Genomic DNA, 27,921 nt, shown 5'->3' on the forward strand with positions numbered 1-27,921 from the left:
TGAAAAAAAAAAAATAACGCAAGATAAATATTGAACTAACCAACGAAGCAAGAAAGAAAAATAATTATTTAGCGTGAGGTTAATATTCTGCCCACAGATAACAAGAGCTCAGTAAAGAACTCAGCTCACTACCCCAGTAAGACAGAATAATTTAGCGCGATGTTATATTCTGCCCACAAATAACAAGAGCTCAGTAAAGAACTCACTACCCCAGTAAGACAGAATAATTTAGCGCGAGGTTAATATTCTGCCCACAGATAACAAGAGCTCAGTAAAGAACTTAGCACACTACCCCAGTAAGACAGTATAATTTAGCGCGAGGTTATATTCTGCCCACAGATAACAAGAGCTCAGTAAAGAACTTAGCTCACTACCCCAGTAAGACAGAATAATTTAGCGCGAGGTTATATTCTGCCCACAGATAACAAGAGCTCAGTAAAGAACTCAGCTCGCTACCCCAGTAAGACAGAATAATTTAGCGCGAGGTTAATATTCTGCCCACAGATAACAAGAGCTCAGTAAAGAACTCACTACCCAAGTAAGACAGAATAATTTAGCGCGAGGTTAATATTCTGCCCACAGATAACAAGAGCTCAGTAAAGAACTCACCACCCAAGTAAGACAGAAAAAAATTAGCGCGAGGTTAGTAGAGCGAAATAAGTCAGCCCGCGATTAGCCAGGTTTAAGCACCGCAAGCTGATTATTATTACAGCGCTTGAAATAAGCGACCGTAGTGAAACTGAAAACCCGAGCTCAAGTTTATATTCCACAAATAAAAAAAATACAACTTACCATTGTGCTGCGGTGTTTGTCTTGCTTCTATCTTGGATGAACGGCGGCGAGCCGCGCTGCTTGCGAATTGCGTTACCTCGTATTTCCCGCCAGAATAAATTAACCCGGCAACAGTAACCATTAGACGAAAATGCCGAATCTCTTTTCGTTTATTAGACGAAACCCTTGCACAATCTGGCATGGCTTTCCTGTTTCGCATTCACCCATAAGAGTTTTGCAGTGTAGCGAGGAACATGTCACAAAAAATGCAATAAAAACACTTTTAAAATTGGTAACAATGCTACTCAATTCATGTCGTGAAGACTACAACAATCGACTCCTTGAAAGCCCCAATCTTCACACATTCATCTTGTTTCCGCGGCAGAAATTACTGTTGATCTCGCTTTTACCGATATTATTTTCGTTGACTCGCTTTTACATTTGTAACTTACCACAGTCGACTTATACTTGCGGCTGTCCGTCGGATATCCAATGTCGTATAGCTGATACAAAAACACCAAAACGCCGACTCAAACTTGACCGTGTTGCCCGGAAAACTTATGAAACATTTATCATCGATTTAAGGTCGCAAACGATGCCGATATCGACAATTTAGCAAATAATATTCTTAAAGAAGATTCACCGGCACGTTTCGAAACCGCGAAAGCAGAAACTGCGTGACACAAGAAACAGATCACGTACACATAACTAGGACCGGTTTCATTTCACATTTCCTGGCATGCGGTGACAAGTTATGTACAAGATTAAAAGACCTCCTGGACAGAAGTTTTTTTGAGGGCTAAGCTCGTCATGCCAATATACAATACTCGTGCATGAGCAAGTACTCAGCAAGGTCGAATGGTGTCGTGTCGGCACATGTTTGTAAATAATACAGATGTAAAAATAACTGTTAATAGGACTTGTTAAATATAATTTTTCTCTTTTATTTATTTTGTTCATGTCACTTTATTTTAGCCTTAAAAAGCGCACCGATTGTGAGTTTTTGCAACACATTGAGCGGATTTGCGGATTCGCAGATTACAGATTGGCCGAGAATTTAGGAGCAGCTGATTTCGAACTTTTCATGTCAGGAAGTTCGGATCGTGGATACTAAACGACGTTCGGATCACATTGGTCGGTCTTCGTCGGTATGTTGGTGGAATTGTCGCAAAAACAAGCAATGCTAAGAAACTTCTTAAACTTTTAGCATAAAACAACATTTACTATCGGTAAGAGTGAAACTTTACCACACAAAGTTTCCAAGTAATTCGGATTCAGATTTGAACGAAAGTAGATACGGATTGACGGATTTAGCCATAAAATAGCGCGGATCGGCGAATTTGCGTACCCCTTTTCACCCTCCTTTTTTTCGGAAAATGCGTTACGTTTATTTTTAGCGCCATATTTATTCATTAATTAATTGATAAAGTACAACATTCACATCCTGTGTCCCTAGAGCCCTTCTTTTTCTCGTGCCAATGCCCAGCCGGCTTAGAGAAACGAAAGGGCTATGGGAACGGACCTTACAGCACCACTGTACGAAGTTAGAAACGTTATTACTAGTTCGATATTATCACGCGAATGATAAACATGGAACGCCAGCCAGTGCTCCGGGAATACGAGAACAGGGATCCGGGGAGTCAAAATGATTTTGTGAAGGTACGAACTAATGAAACGTTAATATATGTTGAACTTATAGTCTGTGCAAAGGGATCTGTGCCATAGCTTGTGCTGCTGAACTCTGCCTATAGGCAGTTGTGTAGCTGATTGGTTTCGACAATAAGCTAAATGCAAACTTGACATTTATAATGCCCAGTTAATTAAGGGATTTATCAATCTTATCTCACTGGCCTTTCCTTGAACTAGTCCCCTGCGGGCAAATTATGTGCCATAAGATTGTTTTGTTTTGGAAATAAGGAATTTTAAAATTCGAGACAACCTAATTCAACATGATCTCAAATTTTACAGAAGCCAATATTTCTGAGCACTTTAGAGATAATTATGCTAAGGCGTTTAAAGAGAAAGTATTTTGATGTGCAACCTTGAACGCATAACTTTGGTTAGCAAAATCTTCCTTCCTTCACGAACTGAAGACAGTTATGGCCGCCGTATTAGTGTACCAAAGTGAAACCGGCAATAATGCGGACCCAAACAAAACTCTGTAATTACCGAATTTTGTTTTCCTCATATAACTTGGCTGCAGTAGGCTCTGCCAAGTTAAAATTTCTTTCTTTCTATCAACTCCACAATCTCTGAGTTGGTAAATGTTTTTAATGAAGCAAAACGATTTTGTTATCTTGGTAAAAACGCTGTAATGAATTATAATTGACCCTTTTATACTTCTGAAAAACCTCTCAAGGCTAATTAAATAGTTATTAAAATAGCTCCGCGAAGTCTTTTTAAGCGAGGATGCACGTCATTGGAGCATAGATTACAAACTGTTCATAAGCCGAATTTAATTCGGATTTGGACCGACCAAAATTAACAAAAGTTATACGCCTGTTGATTGCAAAATGCATTACAATAATTTATGCATAAAGTTCGGCCTATGAAACGTTCTAAATTCCCGGCCAAGCTAGGCAGAAAGAACTGCTGAGCCGTTCCAAACAGACACCAAACTTTTCATATACTTGATTCAAGGCTCAGAAAAGTTCGGCGTCTGAACGGGGCCTCACTGCATGTAAAAATATGGCGTCGCCATGCGAGGGACAGCGAGTCGAATATTTTCATCCAGAAGATATTTTTTACACAATTTTCTCTTGAAAAAGAAGATCCTTGTGGAGTTGTGGTATTTCTAGTGACGAAGAAAGCGATTATGACAGGAAGCTCAGAATTCAGAGCGAATTATCAAGGTAACCTGTCCGTTTACTTCATTTTCCATCTTTTTTTCCATTAATTTTTCTTTAAGCCTACTTAGTTTTGTTTTTGTGTGTTTGTGTGTTTTGTGTAGTTTGCTATGTAAATGTTAAGTATACCTGACCTTTTTATAAATTATTGTAATAAAAACTAAGTATGGCTGCCCAATCTTGTTAGCCAATCGTGGTTATTCTGAGCAGCCATGCATTACATTATTTTTTTTATTATTGTATTGTTAATTTAATTGAATGTATAGGATGCAAATAAAGTTGTTGTTGTTGTTGTTGTTGTTGTTGTTGTAAGCCATCGATAAATTTCAACAACACAATTGAGAATACGGTGGTGAAATGCGAGGAAACACTATTCAGATTGCGTTTTTTAATTACAGAAATCCTTCCTATTTACATCACTAATATCACTTACAGTTCTTAAATTGCATACAATGCTAACACTTCTGAACAATATCAAGCATTAGTAGAAAAAATTAAGTTCCATTTTAACAATACAGTCAGTAAACTTAATTATTAGTCAATTTTAAATATTATTGTTTTTGAATCACTAACCAAACTAATTCAAAGCTTGACTTTACAGGGCTTAACCTTTCTTATAATATAGCTTTTAAAATAATAACATTAATTTTTTACAACAATTGTTTTTTCAACCATTTCTAACCAGATTGACTCTAAGCTAAGGATAGCAACATTACTTTTTCTACATTTTTTTTCATTTTTCTTACATTTGGTATCCAGACTTATTCGAAACTCGACATTGGTTGGTTTCTGAGCCGCAGTTACAGAAAGAAAAAATAAAAGAAAAAATAAAGCAGTTGAAAAATAACATGCGTTTTGCTATAAAAGAGAAGACACATTATTTTCTTACTCACAAGGGAAGTTTTCAAGGCTGTATCTATACCTTGTTCAATTTATGAAGTCCGGAAGGAGTAACGCTTCCTCGCATATTTTCTAGTGTAAACTCGGCAACACAATTATGCATGCGGTATTGAAATGCGAGTAAATAATCTTCAGATTGCCTTTTAACATTAGAATTCCTGCCAGTTTCATGAAATATATCAATGTTGAGTCAGAAAAATCGTTCCCGTGGGCTTTTCATGAACATTTTAGTTTCTTTGCAGAAATCTGTAGTTTAAAAGGTACTTAATCACAAAAAATGTGTCTGCAGTTTTTATGAAGTAATTAAAGACTTGTTTATGCAAATTAGATTTTGACCCCCAAATCTAATTTGCATATATAAGGGTAACCGAGTATAACCCTGTTACACCGCCCCATAATGCTTCCATACTACACAAAACTTTTGCATACGTGTGCTCTTAAGTCTGTTCTATAAAAGATATTTCCTATTGGCTATTTCAAAACACTGTAATTCTTTTTTCCACAATTTTGGGATTCTGGCTCAAACTACTGACTGTCGTTTTCAGAATAAATCTAATGTATCACTAAGAAATTCTTCAAAAGCATAGATGATTTTGCATAGTGAAGAATTTGATGATGCTAAATCGAAAACAAGTTATCTGCAATTTTTTTGCTTTGTACTCTCATAAAGTGCGCTATCTCAAGCAATCAGAGCACGCGTTATATTGAAGCTTTATTATAACACAAGACATGAATGTTGCCTCACTATTGTTCTCACTATCTCGTTAGAATTTGTGAAGAGTGTCCATATGTTTCAGAAATATTGACATTAGTCTGGTCATTCTATCGCATAAAATTCTAATTATATGTCAAATAATAATAGCCCAGTTAACCACAGAAATACCAAAACTAATAAAGTTTCAGCGATGCAGAAAAGTTCAGCCCCAAATCTTTTGTTATTAATGATGAAATCGAATATTTTTCTCTTTCTGTTTTGTCCAGCTGTCAGAGCTGAGGGTAATCGTGTCGTGGTCATTGGCAATTCTTGTTGATGTCTGTACACTGCCATCGGGTAAGCATACAGTAAAAACCCGCAAGTAAGAGGCTACATTTCCAGGTTAGACTAAACAGGTTCTTACATAAGATTAATTTACACAATTTTAGGCTATTTAGGTTTTTTTAAAAACCTTTTAAGAACCTTTTAAAAAAGGTTCTTATTTTCTGAAGAAAAATTTACATCGTTGTGCATGCCATACAAATGTTTTTGTAAAAATGAAGCACTAATCATTCAGAATTACCTCTTGATCACGCATATACAGTAGAACCCCGGTAACTCGAACTCGGATAACTCGAACAACCCCGCTAACTCGAACTAACTTCCATTTCCCTTGGATTTGAACTCACTTTTCAATCATTTTTACTCGGTTAACTCGAACTCGGATAACTCGAAAACCCCACTAAATCGAACTAAATTTCGTTTCCCTTGATCAAAATTTGGGTCAAATTTACCCCGATAACTCGAATTCCGGTTCTTGCAACTCGCCACGGTTACCCATTGATTAGAGCAACGAACAGATCACGTATTTGACAGCCTTTTTGCACTCTCATCATAAGAATTTATGATCGTGTTAGACTTTCTGACGAGATAAGTCTATTTTGCCCTGTACTGTATACTGAAGTGCTAAAAAATCAGTAAACTATCAATTATTTACTTAGCAAATTAAATATTCAATCGACCCCGATAACTCGAAACCCGCTAATTCGAACTGTTTTTTGTTTCCCTTCAGAGGTCGAGTTAATGGGGTTCTACTGTATTTCTTTTTATGTGATTTATATTTTGTATTTTGTGATTGTATCAAAAATAAGTGCTTTATGATTTTAAACTTTGGCATTTACATTGCAACTGGAGTGATAAGGCTCCTTGGTTAGGTATCTTCCAAAGAGGATCCAGAATGTTGACTTATCTTATTTTCCTAAAAGTAAAACATTTTGTTTTAACAAAGCCACAATTACAGCGCTGTAGCCAGACAAACATTTGAAGTACTTTCTAATGCATTTTCTCTTACACACGCGGCATTCTAAAATAAATTAGTAGAAACTCAGCTGTGTTCTATTGGAAATCCGCAAATCTGATTGGTTCTCCCACTTTTTTCTATTCGCCGATAGAAAACAGTCGCGCGCGGTGCGCGTAGCTAAGCGGTAAATTTTCTTGATTTTTGTCTTCAAAGTGCACAATATTGTAGTTTTAGACTGCAATCATTTAGAGTTTCTACTAAAACAATTAGACTACTCGCCCTCGTTTTCTATGAGCGATAGTCAACTCGGCTGCGCCTCGTTGACTATTTGCTCATAGAAAACGAGGGCTCGTAGTCTAATTGTTAAATAGATAAATTTAAGTTACCAGCTAAGGCGTTGAATTGCTTCGTGCAGTTCACTGTTTCCTCTATCTCCTGTTCTTAATGTGATCCAAAAGTGCTACATTGGAATAACAATAATCTTCTCGGCTTTCCACCTACAGCATTTGCTGGTGGAAATTGTCAGAGCTGCATCGAAAGGCCGCTCCAGTCTCCAGAGCAGTGCAACATGTCTAATGATGCAACCTTTTGCACAGGTTTGGGGCAATGGTATGATGCCGTTATGATAATTATGATAATTATTTCAAGTTCTTGCTACCAGCCACAGTTCACTTATTCGGAGAAAGAGTTATTTTTTCATCTTTATCGTATAGCCTTACTGCAGGAAAATAAGTCGTAACGGTGTAAGTGACCAAGCATTGGATTTGAAACTCTACTATGTAAACTGTGTAAAATGCACGCATGCATTTTCAATCAAGACTGTCTCAAACATGTCTATAAAACCGTTACGGAGTTCGACTGTAACGTATGTATCTTTTTATCTGTCTTTCTTAGCATTGCATTAACAGCCGAGTTGATGAACGGTACGTTGGTTGGCATGCGAGGTTGTTGGGGTGGCGAATGCACCAACATACGTGTTTGTGTCTCACTAAATAAAAGTCTTCCTGATGGGGTTTATTTTAAACGCTGCGTGGCTGAATGTTGCTTTCCGGGTGGTTTGTGCAATAAAGGCCTCTTCCCAATGCTGCCTGAGCTGCCAAGTCCTTCATCAGTCCGTGTAATTATCAGCAGCCAGATGGCTGGTCCAGTTAATGCCTCCAAAGCTTCAACCACTCAGGCACCAACTAGTGCCGTCATTAAGATGAAATCATTCTTGTTCTTGCCAATCTTGTTGCTGGTGATAACCGACATAATGATGTAAGCACTTAACGTGGGATGAAACCTAAACCAAGGTGTTTTGCTGAGTTTATAAAGTAAAAAGTAAAGATCTTTATTTAAAGAGGGTGGCACTAAACAGTAGACAATACCAGTAAACTTGTGGCCCTCTATTTAAAAGCTAGTTTCGCGTCACATATTATTTATACCTGTTAATCGCATCATCACTAAGATAAATGCACTGATTAAAGGTACGGTTTCTCATTATTTTCATTATTCATTCTTGGGGGTGAATAGGGTAAAGTCTGCGTCGAGCCAAGGGGCCCAAATATACAGCCGGAGCTTTTTCCCGGATTCGTAGCGATAAGCGACAAGGAGTATTTCTATTCCTCCCTGGATGGGATGCTAGTAAATCGCTGGGCTACCTCCCTCCCCCCTCCCCAGTAATAAATTCGCCGGTACCCATTTATACACGTGGGTGGAGAGAGGCACTATGAGGGTAAAGTGTCTTGCAGAACACAAGAGGATCTCAATGGTGTTAGTTGTTAGCCGTAAAACGGACAAAAATTTAGCCGTTGGGTGTATACGAATAAACGGCACGCGATGCATGCAGAAGTGATGACGTTCTATCCTTAAAACCGAAGCAATTAAATGCTGAAATTGATTTTGTTGATTAACGCATGATTTAACAGCATTGTCTGTCATAAAAATTTCAAATAATACATTTTCTTCAGAAATTTGCTACTATTGTAAAACAGTTTTTATTTTATCTTAGTCTTCCCGTTGTTGTTGTGGTTCAAACGATACACGTGTGAGTACTCAGAAAGGTCAAATACTGTCGTTTCTGCACATTTTTGTAAAGAATACGAATGTAGAAATTTCTGTTTTTTTTTTTATTTAACAGGACTTGCTTATACTTTGTATCAGTCCTTTCTAACTATTCAGGTGAATTTTGCTTAGTGGCGATTTCTTGTTCAATTAAACTTGATTTCTGCTTGCAGGGGATCTCTCTCTGTCCATATTCACTTTATTTTCGGAAAACGCGTTACGTTTTTTTATAGCGCCATATTTATTTAGTAACTGATAAAGAACAACATTCACTCCAGAACCCGAAAGCACAACACTCACTCCAGACCCGAAAGCTCCGTTTAATAGACAGAAATCAAACACAGTTTGCTGAGATAAAATTTGCTTAGAACAGGCGAATTACCTTGCTGTAAAAACTTGTGAATTTCTCCTTTTTTAGAGTGGTTTCTTGCTCTATATTTTTTAGGTTCCTTTTTGTTTTGGTCGTTCTTTTTTTCAACGTAAGTGGTGAGTTTGGCAAGTTCTTACTACAGTCAACTCTCGCCTTGCGGACACTCGCTACTACGGACAAAATCCAGATGCCCGCCGAAAGAGGTTTGACTGGAAATAACTTCCGCTCTTACGGACTCTCGCTATAACGGACAATAAACGACGCCCCGGGCGTGTCCGCTATAACGAGAGTTAATTGACTGTATACACCGAGGATGAGCGGCAGAGCGACTCAAGCTCTGCCTCGAGATTGTAATCCGGACAACCCCCAACTCGCATGCCGGCATTAAAAGATAGAGTCATCACTTAAACATTGAAAAATTTTACCGTTAACCGACTTTATATAATAACCTGAATTTTACGCTCATTTTGATTGGTTCGTACTTATGATCTATTAGACTACAGACATATAGATGTCGTCACGGGGTGGTGTGACTCGCGCGCGTGATCAGAATTCATAGTCCAAATCAGAGTTGTCGGCAAAGATTTTCAAACTTGCGAGGCCCCAAAAAAGCAAAAAAGTTCAGCTTAATTACAAATCTTCAGTGAGAAATAATACGCCAAGCATCGTTCACCTTTTAAAGCATTTAACTGGGCTAAACAAGCTTGAAGAAGACAGTGAATTGTTCGAGAAATCATCGAAATCTGTATGAAAGTGTTTGACCGATGTTTTACAGTTGGAAAACGCCACGGGAAACAAATAAATGCTGATGAATGGCGGTTGAACACTTAGGTTAATGCTTACAGATATGAACAACTTTCCAAATCGGAATAAAGGTTAGTTTAGATGTCCTTTCGAGGGACCGACCCAGATGGGTGACGCCACCGCCATAGCACCGCTGACCCGGAGAAATGGATGAGTTGTCGTACGGACGTCTGCGCCAGCACAATGGCGCGCGCTCGAGGTGACCCGGGGGGCCGTGTCGATGAGATCAAGATGCAAATGCCGTGCTGGTAGGGCCGCACTCATGCCGAACTCAGCGGAATCCGTCTTAAATGTTTTCATTGACTTTCATTTTTAAATTTTTCTGTTTATTAAATCGGTTTAACAGTGCTTCGTGGTACGGAAACTTTATTTGAAATGATAAAAACTTTAGCTCACCGATAGCGGCATTGCTCACACTGAAGTGTACTGAAGTCTTCTGTTATTATATAAAACTAGTGGTAACCACAGGTTAGAAAGTGCGGGCCTCGATGCAGTTAAGAAAAGGTACTGGGAGGGAGGTGTTTTTTGTTAGTTTGGAAAATTACTTCAAGTCGAAGGTTTTGGGAAGTTTTCCAGAAGTTGGCATAACTGTGGTAATTGAGATTTCTTTTATAAACTGCGGTTGTCTATTGGGAGTCTGTCCACCGAGAATAACAGTATCTCAATGTGTGCGAAATTATGATGATTTTTTACGTGTTTGATATTACCAATCATATGTTGACAAGTTTGCCATGTTTCAATGGTGAATAAGCCAAAGTTTATCGATATTAAATTTTTCAGACAGTGTCGATAAATCACTGGACAAAAGAAAATTATTGTTATTATTCCGAGTAAGGTCGAGTAACGCGTCACGCTTAAGTCACGAATGTTTTTTATCGTTTCCTATTGCCGCGAACCAATCAGAGTTGTTTTTTTTTGATTGACAGTTTTGCGGAGTGTAGTCGATCACGCGGTGTGAATTAAGATGTGATTTTCCTCCGTCGGCAAACTCGCTTTGTTGTCAGTGTTATAAGGAATTTCTCGAGAATAACCGTTGTTGGAATCATTCGCTTTGCCGTAGTTTATCTGTGATACAATCACAGCATATCTTCTCAAAAGCAACACCTATTAAACAACGTCTGCAAAACGTAATGTCTGCAATCTTCCGACAGAAGCCTCATTTTTCGCATTCTTATCGCTCTTGGAGACAAGATTTTTCTCTTCCGGTGTTACGACAAACTGTCGTGATTGACACATTTTTTGCATTCCGATCGTTCTTAGTGGAAGAACAAAATTTTCAACTTCCGGTTTGCAGATAGCCTTTATAAACGTGGCGCGCAAGCATAACTTAGACTTTGTTTAAAGGAAAAACAATGGTAAGGACAGATATCAATACTGCGGTGTATGAATATACTCGAAGTCAGCAAGTTCTTCAAAAGGCTAACAACACCGGTACCATCTTATATCAACTTTCAGAGTATACACTACATCTAATGCCATGTAAACTACAAAGGACAATTGCTACTTGTGTATTCAAGTCAAAAGATACCTTTTGTTAAAAATAGTTTGCTTGTTATTTGTTTTTTTTTTTCTTTTTCAAATTTCTCACAATATTATTATTAATGACGACAGTTCTTTGGACGCATGCTGCCAGGCCCCGATACGTTTGTCATATTTCAATTTCAAAAATACCTCACTATTTTCAAAATGAAAGGTGAAAAAATTATATTAGCCAAACTTTTGGCAATAATTATTGAGCTGGATATTTTATATGCAACGCACGTCATTTTGAGTGACATCTCCAACTAAAAGAACCGACCCTCCAAAATCGAAACTTTAAAGTATGATAATTTCTTCTTTTATTTTAATGAATACTTTGCTCCTTTTTCATTGAACTCTCGTTGTTGTAATGCCATGGCAAAGTCGTGTTTGTATTTTTCTCTGACGTAGTCTTTTTTTTATTTTTATGTTTTGTATACATGTGTGAGTAGTTACCATAGCATGTAATAAATACAGTTATAGGAACGAAACAAAACAAAGTGAAATAACAAATTGGAGTACCCTCTTTCGCTGTGAAAAACAAACTATCTTAGTTTTGACGCTTAATCGTTATTGTTTACTTGACAATCTTCACTCTAAAAAAAAATTAAAATTGTTAGAGAGTGAAGTAGTTAAGGCAACTTGATTTTGTTTTATCGGACCTCCGAAAATAACCTTTCAAATTTCGTGCACTAGAAACCTACTTGTATGTTACTAGAATGATTGCATGCAGCGACGTTTCCATGACTAACACAACTCACAACAACAAAAACAAAGAGCGTTGACGTCGTGTGAAGACTAATTTAACACTGACAGAAACTCAACGCATTATACTAAACAACGGGGGTGACTGCAAATGCGACGCAAATGGGAACCGGTATACATGGAAATTTCAATAACTTCTTATAATTAAAATACACAGCATTTTGTAGAGGTCTTAGTATGCAGCTTGCAGTTGAGGGGCAGCTAGCTACTGAAAAGTGTTTCTCATAAGATTTAACGATTATCTTGGCAGGTAAGGAACTGGTTAATTGCAAGCCATTAGTTACTTATCTCAAGTAAACAAAAATTTGCAGTATATAGGCATAACAAAGATTATTTGAGAACACAGTGAATTATTCTACTCAACGCTTTGTTGAGCGTGAGTGGTTTAGTTTTATCTTTTTTTTTTTTCGAAATCTGCCATGGAATGGGCAGGAAATTATAACTAATTATAATTATAATAACTCCTGATATCGGTCAGCAACTAGATTGACTTTTAGGATTGCAACAGCATTGTTCGCATTTTATGAAAGCACGCTGCCGCAGTAATTTCTATTCGTAATTTCACTGATCTAGCAGTAAGGCTAAACACTGGCAAACTTACAATCATGAATAATTGAATGTCGACAAAGCGACCAATACAGAAAACAGCTATGTTTTTAAGAGAAGGTATTCTAGCAACTTATGAGAAAACATTCTAACAATTGACAGCTTTTTTATCTCTGTACTGTCTTTTTCTTTGATGGTTGTATCCACATATAGTATCGAAGGTCCGCATAAGATATTTAATTACCGAGGATAAAGCAAACGCAAATAGAAACCATGCATTAAATGAACTGTTGTTTGCTTCAAAACACACCTGTCTAAAGCCTTAGCTCTTTGTGTTACTCTGTATAACTTCTCCAAACAAAACAAGTTTGGTGATAAGTACAGAAAGATGGTAAAGTTTAAGCTCGGTAAAAGTTCATCATGTCACGAGCATGGGACAAACAAAAAATCTTCGTCACTGACGGGAAAAGAACCCATTACCTCTCAAACCCTGAGTCCCGTCGGCCTGAACTCAGATTTTTTTCTTTTTTTTTCCTCAAGGCCATTTTTTTTTTCAAAGTACTGTGTTATCTCCAAAAATAAATAAGTAGACCGAGACAAACTGTTGAGGCTTCTACTGGTGTCCAGTATTTTCTCTTTCTCTGACAGTCGCACCAAGGTCTTTGCAAGATTTTTACTCAATTGCTCGTGTACGTATATTCTGTGCAAGAAAGGAGACTGTTTATTCAAACAGGAACACTTTTTTTTCGCGAGGGACGCTTTTTCATTTGATCAAATAGACCTTTAATAACAGTTTTTAAAGGTTGTACCAACTTAACACTTCACACTACACATAAAAACAAAAATTTCATAAATGTTTCCTCAGTCGTGCTTTAGAATTTATTGGAAATACTCCTAGTCGCTTCATGCCACGGAAATCGGGATAAGCTCCAGCCTGATGGGCCACTAGGCGCGAACGCAGACTTAACCTTACCATGAGAAAAATATCTAGCTCATTGCCTGGAGCGGTCTGTGATTAGCTGTAATAGAAGTGTTAAGAAAAGGAGGGTTGCTAAATGATTTCAGAGATTCAGGAATGTTAAGCTCCAAATCTTTTGTTATTAACTCGATGAATAAAACGAATGCTTTTTCTATTTCTGTTATGTTTTGTCCAGCTGTCACAAGAGATGAGCTTCATCATGTGGTGGTCATTGGCGTTCTTGGCTGCTGTCTGTACACTGCCATCGGGTGAGCATACAGTTTAATCCCGATAACTCGAACCTTCAAGGGAAATCAAGAAAGGTTCCTGTTATCGGGGGTCTGAGTTATCAAGGGCAAAATTAGTAAGAAAACTGACCTGAAGGGGAATCGGAAAAAGTTTTGAATTTGCGGGAGGTTCGAGTTATTGACGGTTCGAGTTATTGGGATTCACCATAATAACATTAAGCTTGCGTTGACGACGAACTTAAACACGGGGTTTAGTTCGTCTGTTCTATTTTTTACGCACATGAAACAACATAGCCACGATTGGTATGTGGAATGAATTGTCTCCTCGTTCTCCTGTTGTTTATATGATACTAAAGTGCTGCGTAGAATTAAAAAAATACTTTCGACTTTCCATGTACAGTGTTTGCTGGTGGTACATTATGTCAGAGCTGCACCGAAAGTCCGCTCCAGTCTCCAGAGCAGTGTAACATGTCCAATACTGAAGCCAACTGTGGAAGTAACACGTATGATATCATTACATATAATATGATAATTATTTCAAGTTCAAACTACCAGCCACTTATTCGGAGGGCGAGTTATTATTTTTCATTTATCGTATAGCTGTGCTACAAGTAAACAAAACATAAACGGTGTAAGTAACCAAGCGTAGGATGTGAAACTCTTTGTATGTACGTATGTTGTGGTTTAAACTTTTCCTTGGTTTAAAATTTTTCAAACCAGTTTGCTTTTTATTTCCCTTTTTTTAAGATTATGAGAATGAATTAAGACAATGAAAAATACAAATTAAACTGTTTAGAAAAATTTTCAAACAAAGATAAATTTAAACAACAACATATACACCAAATTGACGAAACGTTGACCCTGTGAAAAGCATAAACCATGAACGATAAGACCGAATGGGATTCTGGGCAGACAGCATTGGTAAGCATAGTAATATTTCATTTATTTATAATCAAGATATTTTCTTTCTTTGACTAAAAGAGCATGGCTTATGCAACCTGTCTTATTATAATGTTCATTCTGTTACAGACGTACGATAACTTTTTTTTACCGATTTACCAGGGGGCATTTGGGTTGCATCATTTATGTTTTATGCTTTTCATAGGTCAACGTCTCTTCAATCAGGTGTATACAGTGTACAGTATTAAATCCCCTGTGACACAAGGGTTGATAAGATGGCGGCAGTGCACATTTCAAATACGACTGGCTCTACCATACATTATATGTTTTGGAGAGTTTCATCGTGGCTTTTCAATTTCATTTAACGATACTTTAGCGGGTAACAAGTAAAGTATTAACAAGCCGTCAGCATAGACGACTTTATTTAAGAGAAAATGTATATTAAGCTGAGACCAAAACCACTGTAAGTAATAACGAGATCAGTCTGTAAAAAAAGACTGTCCGTGAAATGGGGTTCAACTGTAATTTGTAATCCTTTAATGTCTTCTTTTTAGTTGTATTGCATTAACAGCCGAGTTGATGAACGGTTCGTTCGTTGGCATACGAGGTTGTTATCCTTCCAATGCTGGCCAGTGTACCAATGTTTCTGCTTGTGACCAACGAAATGGGAGTCTTCCTGATGGGGCTTATTTCAAACGCTGCCTGGCTGAATGTTGCACTACGGAAAGGTGCAATAAAGGCGTCTTCCCAATGCTGCCTGAACTGCCAAGTCCTTCATCAGTCCGTGTAATTGTCAGCAGCCAGATCGCTGGTCCAGTTAATGCCACCAAAGCTCCAACCACTCAGGCTCCTACTAGTGCCGGCATTAAGATGAAGGCATTCTTATATTTGCCAATCTTGTTGCTGGTTATAACCGACATAATGATGTAAGCACTAAACATGGGATGAAACCTAAACCAAGGTGTTTTGCTTATTTAGTCAGGCTAGTTTCGCGTCACACTCTATTTATACCTGTAATCACAACAGGACTGAAATAAAGGCACTGGTTAAACGTACAGTTTCTTTTTTTTTTTTTCAGTATTCATTGCCATATATGTGAAATAGTAGCTCAGCTTGTCTCGCTCACCGACTCGTTCTTGTACGGCTGCTCGTGTCCAAGCCCAAACGTGAGCCTGCCCCAAGGCTGAAATTTCAGAGTCTATGGTCAAATTATCAGCAAAGAGAAATGCAAATAAAGTTCATTCATTAATTGGGAAGAGTGGCACTACACCTGACATATTGATGAGCTCATAGAGCGGGCGATTTAAGCGTGAAATTTTGCATCGGGCCAGGACTCGAACCCGAACAGCTCGATCCGGCGTCCAGGGCGCCAACAATTAGAACACCTAGTCTACCACACTCTCAAAGTGTACAAATGCATATCTGCACCCTTTCTAAGAAAAAGAGTAGGACGCCCCATCGGTAAAACTAACTATCACAGCATGTAACCGCCCACAGCCCCTTTTGACGAAAATACAGCTCGTAAACTGCTAAAAACAATGTCGTTGTTTGCGGATGTCTAGACGTTTCCGTTCAGCTGCAAGTGAATTAATGCCAGTACGCTGCATGAACATATGTTACCAAACGTTAACCCTATTCAGACCGGGGGGGGGGGCTTTGAGGCCCGCGCTGACTTTGAACTTTATAACTTAGATTACCACGCTCCACTCTAGTTTTCCTAAAATTTATCTGCAAATTGGTAGGGTTGGATGAGGTGTCAGGAACTGACCTGCAACGGCATTTTGACAGGCATGTTTTCCCAAATTTGTTTTTGCGTGTTTCTTTAAAAATCACTTAAATGGCATTTTTACATTTTTACGGGTAGCACATATTCATGAGTACTTTGCAATGATTTTGGGTGGTTTGGCATGGAAAAGAAATCCAAGATGGCGGATCAAGATGGCGGCGTGACATCATGATGTATGTCACGGATGTGACGTCACCATCCCACGTGACGTAACAAAAGAGAGCGACGTACAATACATCATAAGTTCATGGTGATTGCTAAAACTGGAGAAAGGGGGGCCCGAGCCCCCCCCCCCGGTCTGAGAAGGTCCAAAAAGCCCGGTCTGAATAGGGTTAAAAGAATGGGGCCGTACTCAAGACCTCTGGGCACAGTTTTTCAGTATATGCACATCGTAAGCCTGAAGTTAGAACATCTAAAAACAATAAATTAATTAAACATAGTGACCGTAATGACGAGGTGGCCGTAAGGCGGGATCAACTGTATTTTATTTTAAAATGTTTACCGTATTTTCTCGATTTAACACCCCCGGCTTCTATTTCAAACTTAGCGTGGTGGACCCAACGTTTATTTGACCCTAATAATGCAGTCTGCAGTCCCGGTGTTTATTAAGGTAGTTTTGACAAACATGTATCCTGCTAATATACCTACAGCTTAATTATACCTAAAATAAATACCCGAGGGGCGTATCATCCAACTCCAACTTGGAGACCTGGCGTTTATTCGGTACCCGGCGTTTAATCGAGAAAATATCAAAACGGTACATTCAATACACGCTCTATACAAAACAGTCATTAAAAAGATGAATTAAAAAAGAGGGAATTCAAAGTGAATACTTTAGGTATGATCACATGCTGCATATATTACAATTGACATACGTTACCTCGTGGCATTTTTGAAATATTCGTACTTCTTTACGGAATGTGTTGACACTCGCATCCAGATCAAACTGATGCTCAAAGCGGCGGTTTTTCGATCCTATATCACGTTTAGAATTGAAGACTACTAAATAGAGTCGAATACATAAAGTCGTGTATAAAATTCATACATCACTCGAGGTCGTCAGCCGAGATCAGCATTAGCGTGCAATAGCTCGTCCGAGCTGCTTTATCAATTATGCACAATGAGCAAATTTCCAAAACAACATCATAAGGTCATCGCTTAAAGCCGATTTTTGTATTTATAAAAAAAGTTTTTGTTTACCCAATCTTGTAAACCCGTGTCTCAGCCATTATAAACTCTTCATTTTCAAACAATTTCTCCCACGTACGAACCATTCGATGTGCTGCGGGCACTTTAAGAATACGAGAAGAATATAAGAATGTATACTGATTTTGCCATTTTCTTGATATCGCGCCCTATGTAAAGGAATCAAGAATCCGCACCGTCCGTGGATTCCAACGATTGGATGCGAATTCCATGCAGGTCTATGGAGTCGGGATTCCAAACTTTGCGAAATTCCCGATTCTAAACCTTTTTGCTCTGTGTTTTATTCGTACTTCATGGAAGACGCAGTAGCCTCAAAATCCTTGGCATGAATGAATTCTTTCAACGCATATTTATTAAACTGAAAGTATGATCAGAACAGAGAATTGATGCCTCGCCTTTTGTTTAAGTTTGGTCGAACAATGAAAAAAGAAGCAGAGTATTTTACAATGGCCGTTTTCACACTAGAAGACGGTCAAATCATCAAGGCGGACAAGTCGTCTGACGATTTGTTCGACTAGTGTGAATTTAAGACGGCTTTTTGACCACTTGTCCGTCTAGACGAACAAGTCGGTTTGAAAATCGTCTTCCCAGACGGCCAAATCGACGGACAAATTCAGACGATTTGAACGTCCAAAATCGTGTCCGTCCCGTTTTCACAATAAGCCTTGGGACCATCTCAAACGATTTGTCCGTACAGACGATTTGTCCGTCTCTAGTGTGAAAACTGCCTTCTCTTGATTGTTCTTTTCATCTACCCTGGTGACAGCCAATCAGCATTAGGGTTGAGCAATATGTCAACATGCTTAGTTGACTGACCCGCCTACCTCATAAAAACATTAATTTATAAAAGGCCAGAACAGCAAACAATAAACAACTATTGGATGAGGTTTTTGTGATATCCGGAATAATCAAGGTCGAGGTAAGTGTTATCAGCCAAAACCGAAGGCTGAGGCTGATAACACTGACAGAGGCCTTGGTTATTCCGAATAACACATAAACCGAATCTAATAATTGTTTTATTATACATTGTTTTTCTGGAAAAGAAAGTAATGACAAACGATTTCAACCTGTTTCAAAAACTTGTGCTAATTCCGGCTGGTCGTCTTACTAAGGCCCGGGTCGCACTTGGGACAAAATCGGGACAAGTTTATTTTGATAACCAAAAAAATTGTCAGATTCCTGTCATCAGTTGAACACGCCAAGTGCGACCTACTTGTCCACGGAGACAAATCTTCAAAGAAGCCGTCGTCCTGCCTCAACGGGCCGGGTCGCACTAGAGGACAAAATTGTTTTTGTTGAGTTAAAATACAATACAATACAATACTTTATTTAAAGTGGGAAACATGCTTAGCTTAGAATAGCTAGTTTACAGATGTTCCACTAAAATAACAGATAAAAGAAAACTAAAAATAGAATCTATAAGAATGTAAAAATATATAATCTAAAATCTAAAATGTTTAAATGCACTACCTAAAATATTATTGTGTCTACTATGTTAAAAATGCTATAAAAAAAAAATTACATCTACTCGGCTAAAAAGTTTAAAAATTTACAGTGCGTATCCTTCGGACAAATTCACTTTTACCAACAGTGGCCCTGATTTCATTAGGTAGCTCGTTCCATATTTTTGTAGCAAAGTAGCGCCATGACTTTAGTCCGTACTTGGTGGTATTTACTTTTGGCAAGGCCAACATATTTTCACCCCTGAGATTGTAACTACAACCTCTTAATGAGACTAGGTTCTTAATGCTAGGTGGGGCTTTGTTACTTAGGCAGTTATTTATAGTACACAACATGTCCTGAATTCGTCTATTTTGCAGTGGATCTGGGAACTCATTCGTTTCAACAGTTGTTCGTATGACGATATCTTATCTTTAAAAACATAACGTAATGCCCGTTCATTGACTTTTTCCAGATTTCTGGTGTTTCTTTTCCCGCAATGGTGCCAGACTTGAGAACAGTAATAAAAATGTGGTAAAATGAAAGAACGATACAGCGACTGTTTTGTTTTTAACGGTAAAATGGTCTTCAGTCTATTAAGAGCATTAACTTGACTGCTGACTTTTCGACATACGATGGCAACATGGGCGTCGAAATTTAATTTACTATCTAATGTCACCCCTAATAGGCTGATCTGGTCCTTAATAGGAATGTTAATATCGCCGGATTTAAGGCTGATTTCTTGAGAGTTTTTGCCGAGTATTATGGCTTGATACTTGTCCGGGTTTGCTTTCATACCATTTTCTTTGAACCACGTAGCTGCATTGTCTAGGTCTTGGTTAACAGCTAATTCGACAGCCCCAGGGCTAGCATGGGAATGGTAGATCTTGGTGTCATCGGCATAACTTAACAGCTTACACTCCCTTATCGCATATATCATATCGTTCATAAATATGTTGAAAAGCAATGGCCCAAGAATGGATCCTTGTGGCACGCCTCTAGAAACCTCTTTCAATGCTGAGTAAGTACCGCTCAATTTTACCCTCTGAAAGCGTGATGATAAATAACTGCGCAAGAGCTCCAATGATGTATCATCCATTCCATAGAACTTTAATTTATCCAGAATCAAGTCGTGGGGCAGGCAATCAAACGCCTTACTGAGATCGATTGCCGCTGCTCCAATTACCTCGCGTTTATCTAATTGTTCCTTCCACTGCTCCGTGAGGGTCAGCAACGCCGCAGGACAACCGTGGAACTTGCGATAAGCAAACATGAAGTCATGGAAAATTGATTCAAAACGCTCAGTTATTTGTGTATGCAAGATCCGTTCAAATACTTTAGAGAAAACTGGAAGGACAGTTACAGGCCTAAAATTTGCTTTGTCCAGCAGGGAGTCCTTTTTGTGATGTGACACTATCTCTCCGCGCTTCCAAGTGTCTGGGACCTCGGATCTTAAAATGATGGAATTGACAAGATCACTTAGAGGCTCTGATATGGAAGAGGCTGATGCTTTGACTGCCCGCGGTGGAATCGTGTCATGCCCTGTGGCCTTGTTTGTTTTTACCTTGTCGAGCACTGCTTTAACTTCATGACGATTTGTCAAACGGAAACCGAAAGAGTCCACGCAGTCGACTGGAATGTTCGAGGCATGCGACTGTGCACTAATGGTAGTGTGCCCCTGCATATCCAGATCATTTGCCACGTTAATAAAATAGTTATTTAGCGTCTCTGCCACCTGCTCTTGATCTCTGATGACTGTATTTCCCTCTTTCAGCGTCACCTGATTATTAGGTGTGCGGTTTTTTGAATGCATGAACGGTCGAATTGCCTTCCAAAATTCCTTAGGGTTTCCAGAGCGATTTATGCAAAGTTGTTCAAAATGGCGCATGACTGATTTGCGTCGCATCGTAACAACGCGATTTCTCATTAACCTGTAAGCTTCCCAGTCCTCCATTGTCCTTGTTTTGTTGTATTTGCGCTTCAGCGCATTCCTAGCGCGAATGGCTTTCCTGATTACGGGCGTGATAAATTTCGATTGTCCAGATGCGGTTTTATGCTTGCGTGTTTTCATGGGGGCGTGGTCGTCCAGCACGTTTGAATACAGTTTCTCCCATGCCCAGCATATGTCGTCGATATCGTCAAACACGTGAGCGACGTTGAATGGCACAAATCGGAGGTCATTGTTAAACTCGTCCTCGTTGAAATTTTTAAATGATCTTCCCTTTATCAACGTGGTTTTCGGCTTCATTAACTTTGTATTGAACACGGTGTAAATTAGCATGTGATCACTAAGGCCAGTTTCATAAGTACCTGACTTTAATGCAAATTTGGGCGCGTTTGTGAGAATAACATCCAAACACGATTTTCTCGTGGATGAGATCCTAGTAGGCTCCATTATTAAATTGTGGAGATCATAGATGTCGCAGATATCCAGCAATGTTCTACCTTGTTTGCTATTTTCCATTGGATTTAAAATATCGGCGTTTAAGTCTCCTATACAAATCACATCAGGACGATTTGAAATAGCTGCGTCCAGAATTACAGCCATCTCTGTAGTAAAAGTTTCATTGTTTACAGACGGCGGTTTGTAAACGCTTAAGAGAGAGAAATGATGCCGGCCAAGCTGAACATCAACAATAATCGCCTCTACTTCTTTACACTTAATCTTTACTTGATAAGAAGGGATGGAGTTCCGAATGTACAGAAGTAAACCTCCGCCGCCCTTCTTTCTGTCCCTGCGATAAGTGTTATAACCTTTGACAGCGAATTGTGAAATCGGAAATGTTCTATCAATTTTCGTCTCTTGAACACTTAGAATGTCAAAAGTCTCTATCCATTCTTGCATCTCTTCGAATTTTCCTGGTAGATTGTTTATGTTTAGGTTTCCGATTAAACATTGCTTGTTTGCGTATTCGCTCAAGCCAGCTAGAACGTCTGTTGTCCCTCCTGTCGAGCTGTTCAATTCGGAGTCGGCCATGGAGCCGGCATGCGAAGACAGCGAGGAATCAAAAAACGAGTCGCTAAAGCAAGGCAAACTGCAGGTCAAGCAGTGCCATTCGAGAACACTGTTTCCTAATGTGTGGAAAGCGTCCTTAGATAAACCAGAGCACTTTAGGTGGTACCATGCCTCGCAGCCATCGCAAAATACGGCTTGTTGGTTTCGCCTGACCGTCTTTTGACAACATCCACATTTTGGTTTAATGTTTGTTGTTGTTGGACCAGGATTCGATTCAACATCATGATATAATGAAATATCCGGTAGATACAGACACAAGTGGCCATGCTTGGCCCACGCTACTTGAGGTCTTCGAACATGTGCCAGCTTTCTTTGCAATAACTTTGAATTTCCCGCCGACAAGATGGCGGTCGTCGAAACGCGTTGTGAAATGTAACTCGGTAAATTATCCGCTATGACGCAAGGAGAGCCGTTCCAGCCGGTCGATGGAAAGGCATTCCTGTTTCTGCCACTGGTTGAGAGTTTTAAATGAGCCGAAAGCACCAACAGAAGAGTAAAAACTGTAATACGTCGCTCAAGCGAGCGCGAACGGTCCGCCATTATCGAGTAATATCGAGTAATTTTACTCAAATTTCTGTTTCCGGTAAAAAATTATTTTGGCGTGCTAGGGTCGCACCAATTTATAGATTTGCTAAACAATGTGTCAACAGGAGAATATTAAATTCGCGATCCAGCACGTTAACGTGGAATTGCGACACGAAGCTTTCGCTTTCCTTGGGATTTTAGTCCTTTTAACCTGCATGCAGGCTAGAATGGGTAGCAAATTCAATATGCAATACAACTTAAACATTCCGCTGGTTCTGTTTAATTATGAGCACCAAATCAGGCAACGTAGACGGCGAAGACTTGTGAAGACGAATCAACTTTAGGAAAGCATTGGAAGTCATAAATGGCCACGAAGGATCCATATCGTGACGAGGTTGGCACCAAAATCAGGAGAAAATTTATTTTACCGTAATTTTCACTTCCCATTTACGTCTCGATTGACATCTTAATAGCTTTTTTGACGTTTTGGGGCATTTTGTCGAGGTCCAGAGCTTGGCAATTTTAAGTGCCGGCATCTTTGAAAATTTGGTACATTCCACTCATTTTTGAAAATGTCTGACAAATCGGTCGCACTAGAAAAACCTATCTGATGACAGATTTTTTTGTAAAACAAACAACTTTTTACACTAGTGCGACCCGGCCCAACGCAGGACTTTTTACGAACAACAAACAAAAATTGTTTTTCTTGTGACAAAAGTGACAATCAGTTCAGTGATCCTTAAAAATTGTTCGCTTCACATTTTACTGTCTAGTCTGATGAATACGAATTCAAGCGGTTTTCGACCGAATATTTCCGTTATTTGGGAAAAGAGCCCTCGCCAAGATAATTCAAATGAAAGGAAAGATCGGTATAGGCTAGGGCAACTGTTCTGTAGCCGCAGTCCGAATCATGATGCACAGCAATTTGCTCATCAAATTTTCCGCTTTATACGGCGGCACGCTTTTTTTATATATGAGCTTCGACATCGTTACGAACGCTCACATTACGAAGGTAGAAACAAAAATTTGCGTTGATTTGATTCAATGCGACCGGTTTGTCTCTCCCTTTTGAATGTTATTTTTGCTGCGAAATTAACACAGTATCAAGTGACGGGTAATTTTGTGTGTCCAAGTGCGACCCTAAATACAACAATTCAAATTGTCTCGGACAAGTTCCGAGACAAACATTGTCCTCAACATCTTGCAACATTTCAAATGTTTGTCTCAAGTGCGACCCGGGCCTAACTTGTGAATGCTTTTTCCTCAAAGTATCTCGTGGAATAGTTCCTATCCTATATTTGTTAGTCATTTTGTGTTCAGTGTCTGAGACTTTATTGTCCAGCAATGTTTGAACTTAGGTCAAATTATTTCTCGGTTGAAGAAGTGAATCGACGAACTATGAATTTCCTCCGCCGCCAGATGCCTGGAAATCATGCATTATGCGCGCAACCGCTACAGATTAGTGAAGAATCTGCTAGCAGATTATTCACTAATCTGTAGGTTGCTTGGGGTTGCGCGGATTCCTAGAATTAGCTGTAGGCTCTTAGCCATTGAGAAGACAGCTAGTGACTATACAAGGTATAATAATGGTAATAATCCCGTCTGCTGTGTGGACTGTGTGTTCAATTGGCGGCTTTTTCGCTTTAGTAGAACTGATAAAAAAGGAACAAAACGTAAGTACGAGGTAATACGGCCATTGTCATTGACAAAGACGTTGAAAAAAGAGCTTTTTCCACTAAACACATCAAGCTTATTATGTGCCTTCCACAGGCTGGTACACCATTGTTATTATTTTTCAATCATAATTCGGAATGTTTTGTAATAATATTGATTTTATGAATTGCTATTGGATATCGATTTCTGTCGATTGACAATGCCTGGTTGGCAATTGGATCATCGAATCCGTTAGCCTACGGGCTGGCGACCTTTGACTCACACGCAGGAGCGCCGAGCAGGTGGTGAGCCAGATTTAGCCTGCGTAGCAGGCGCCTGTGTAGCTTTTGAGGGCGCGTTTGGGAAACGCGAAAGGTGCAAGACAGGCGCCTGTGTAGTTTAAACTAGCTTAGCATTCTCCCAGCCTCCTCTTGCCTTCATTATCTTTAAAACTTTAAACGGTACAAGAATCTAGCAAACAGTTTTTTTAATCCTATAATACCAAATGTCTCGATTTCCTTTTTTTTACGTTGGCAATTTATGAAATGTTTACATGGAGGGAGGGCGCCCCGGCTAACCGAGTTACCCAGATAGAAGTGCTGAAACATAGCGCGCCTTTACATGCAGAATTCACAGCCCTTCCCGAGTTGAGACAGCGTCTTTGAAGCATGTCACAGCGTGGGAAAACCATGTAGATCCAAATGATTGAAGACAAATATAACCTTTTTTACTGCATAATCAATGTTAGCCGTCCTCAAAGCTATTTTTTAATGTTCAAGCTCTTGAGAAATTTTCCGCGTACATTTTTTTGATTTAGGAAATTCAACAGTCTTTGGCCATCAAATTAAAATTAATTAAATGTTGAGTGAATAACATAGTCATCGCTACGAATATTTCGAATTTAAATTAGCTGCTGCCGACACTGTTTGGGTTCAGAATTTATACACAATAGCAGCGGCATCTATATCGCAAAGGTGAAGCAGTTTTCGTCTCGCGAGCCTCGCACGCCCGTAGGGCGTCTCCCCAGTCTCACTCACAGTTTTGACATTGGATCCAGACCTTTCGTTCTCGTACTAAGACCGAGCGCGTTCGCAAAAAATACGACTATTTTGAAGTCAAGTGGTCTTACGTCCATAATTTTAGAAGCGTTTGTTCCTACGTTGCAACGATCTCTCAACACTGCCGAGAGACTAGCAACGCAGCTAATCATGTAACTTCTGTACTCATTAATCTGCTTGTTATCTACGTACATGAACAAAAAAAGACGGTAAGTGTCTGACTCGTCCCCAGTCGTCTTTTGACTCGTCCCCAGTCGTCTTTTGAGTCCGTCTTGAGTCGACTGCTCAACACGGAGGGAATCATGGGAAGGAAGAGAAGAATACTTGTCGAATTAAGTCGTTCTGTTCTGTCTATTGTTAGTCAAATTAAGTCGTTCTGTTGGCGGTTCGTTTGTCGCTTCTGTTTACGTCGTGAATAAGTCGTTTGTAAGGTGCCGGTAGTTGTTGACATCTGTTGATAGGCGTCTGTTCTAAGTTTGTGTACCAGCTTTCCAGAGTCAGTCGTTGAAAATAGTTAGTACTGTAGGTTAAGCATTCAGCAGAGTCCCAGTCGATTTTGTGTTAGACTAACAATAGACGGATCGAAACTGACCAATTACTGATGACAAACTTTACACGAGTCTTACAGCCAATAACATCACGGCTTAACTGACCAATCAGCTTCAACGGACCAGACTTATAACATCATCGACTGACAACAACTTTTCACTTGACTCTGAAGATGACTTCCGCTCAGGTTGTCGAAACGTCAGTCACCAACAACAGTTCTTCTCAGAACTACTCTCACCCGGACGATCACACTATACGAACTACTGATACTCCTGGGTTCAAACCATTTACTGTAATATAATATTAATAATAAAGTAATATTAGTATTATATTAGTTTAGCACAAGACACCACAAGCATTGTGCTTAAAACCTGATCGTGTTTAAATAAGGGATATGATGATGATGATGATGATGATGATGATGATGACAATTACATAGGTAGAGTTTATAAAAGGAGAGGTTTGACAGTACAGGCCATATATTGCCACATTTGCTTTCTGTCATAATAGACTGTGTTTTCAATCTTCTCTCGCGCAAGTGTTAGAGAAATAAAAATAATATTCTCATTTTCGGTTTCCCATGAAAAGCATTTGCAGGTTCTTTACAATGTCAGACCTGCACCGAAAGTCCGCTCCAGTCTCCAGAGCAGTGTAACAGATCCAATACTGAAGCCAACTGTGGAAGTTTTAAGTATAATGATACCGTTATGATATGATAATTATAAGCACAGTTTACTTATTTTTAGGACGAGTTATTTTCTTTCCTATATGTAGTATAAACCGTACCGCAAGTAGATAAGTCGTAAACGGTTTGAACAACCAAGAAGTAGACTTGAATGAGGAGCTACTTGTTTCTGGAGCACAGGCCCCGGCGGCTAAGAGGGACAAGCGGCTCTGCGAAAGAAAATACCAAAACCGCTGACAAAGTGATAACGAGATGTCCATACGGGAGTTCCTAAGATTGGATTTGACTGTAATGTGTTTATCCTCTATTTTTAGGTGCATAGCATTAACAGCTGAGTTGACGAATGGTACATTGGTTGGCATTCGAGGTTGTTATTCTGCCAGTGCAGAGCAGTGTACCAACATTTCTGCTTGCAACCAGAGAAATGAAAGCCTTTCTGGTCCGGTTTATTTCAAGCGCTGCGTGGCTGAATGTTGCACTCAGACACTGCGCAATAAAAACGTCTTCCCTATACTGCCTGACCTGCCAAGTCCCTCAACAGTCCATGCAGTGCCCAGCAGCTCCATTGCTGGCTCAGCTAACAATACGCAGGCTTCACCAACTCAAGCACCAAAAGATCCAACTGCTGCCGGCATTAAGATGAAGGCATCCCTATATTTTCCTATCTTTCTACTCATTATAATCGAAATAATGAGTTAAGCGTTAAGAAAGGTAATCATCTTGCGCTACTTAGATAACACAAGTTTCACGTCACATTTGTTATTTAACAAATAAAAAAGCCTTGACCGTGCTTTGTTCTGTTATAAAGCACGCAAGGAAGTGACGAGAGCACGAAAGAAGTGTAGGGTGAACACGAGCCGCAGGCGAGTGTTTCTCCCTACTTCTTGAGTGCTATCGTCACTTCCTTGAGTGCTTTATAACAGAACAAAGGACGGCCAAGGCTTTTTATTTGTTTTATAATGAAGTTTTACTTAAAACTTTAGAGAAATTGGGTTTAAACAAGATGTAATCTCAGGATGCGCGCGCAGAATGACGTGACGGATCGTACGCGATGGCGTCAAAAGTCTTTTGATCTACAAATTCCTTTTATTTCAAAAACGCATCTGAATTTTTGAAATACAAGCACGTTAATTAAGCACTACTTGAGGCCTTATCATTACTTTTTGATAGAGCTGAACCACTCAAACCTTGAAAATTCTCCTCGGTTTGCTAAAACAGCGAGATTTGAAATGATCCACAAGCTGCACGCGCACGCAAACGGTAAAAGATGGCGAGAGCACTCGTAAGCAGCGTGCTTTATACTCTCATAAAGCACGCTGTTTAAACCAATCAGAATGCTC

General features: G+C 39.3%; 3 protein-coding genes across 4 annotated transcripts in view; all 3 read left to right on the top strand.

Moving 5' to 3' along the window:
- LOC144652955 (uncharacterized) overlaps positions 1-27,921 on the top strand; it is a 68,066-nt gene that overhangs the window by 17,516 nt on the left and 22,629 nt on the right. The window lies entirely within an intron of this gene.
- LOC144652951 (uncharacterized) lies at positions 2,219-7,950 on the top strand. Of its 2 annotated transcripts, none has more exons than XM_078512847.1 (4): positions 2,219-2,430; positions 5,499-5,568; positions 7,015-7,120; positions 7,406-7,950. In XM_078512847.1, exons 1-4 carry the CDS (start codon positions 2,353-2,355, stop codon positions 7,770-7,772), a joined length of 621 nt encoding a protein of 206 aa, XP_078368973.1. In that variant the 5' UTR covers positions 2,219-2,352; the 3' UTR covers positions 7,773-7,950. The 2 variants fall into 2 exon arrangements, with proteins under 2 accessions (XP_078368973.1, XP_078368974.1); XM_078512848.1 differs by having other exon boundaries at positions 7,015-7,107; positions 7,406-7,507.
- LOC144652953 (uncharacterized) lies at positions 12,168-15,716 on the top strand. The gene is made up of 4 exons (XM_078512851.1): positions 12,168-12,261; positions 13,712-13,784; positions 14,164-14,266; positions 15,218-15,716. The coding sequence occupies exons 2-4, from the start codon at positions 13,724-13,726 to the stop codon at positions 15,591-15,593; spliced, it is 540 nt and encodes a 179-aa protein (XP_078368977.1). The 5' UTR covers positions 12,168-12,261; positions 13,712-13,723; the 3' UTR covers positions 15,594-15,716.

The sequence above is a fragment of the Oculina patagonica genome, chromosome 5 (genome assembly GCF_052425735.1).
Source record: "Oculina patagonica isolate OP01 chromosome 5, crgOcupat, whole genome shotgun sequence".
Lineage (NCBI taxonomy): Eukaryota > Metazoa > Cnidaria > Anthozoa > Scleractinia > Oculinidae > Oculina > Oculina patagonica.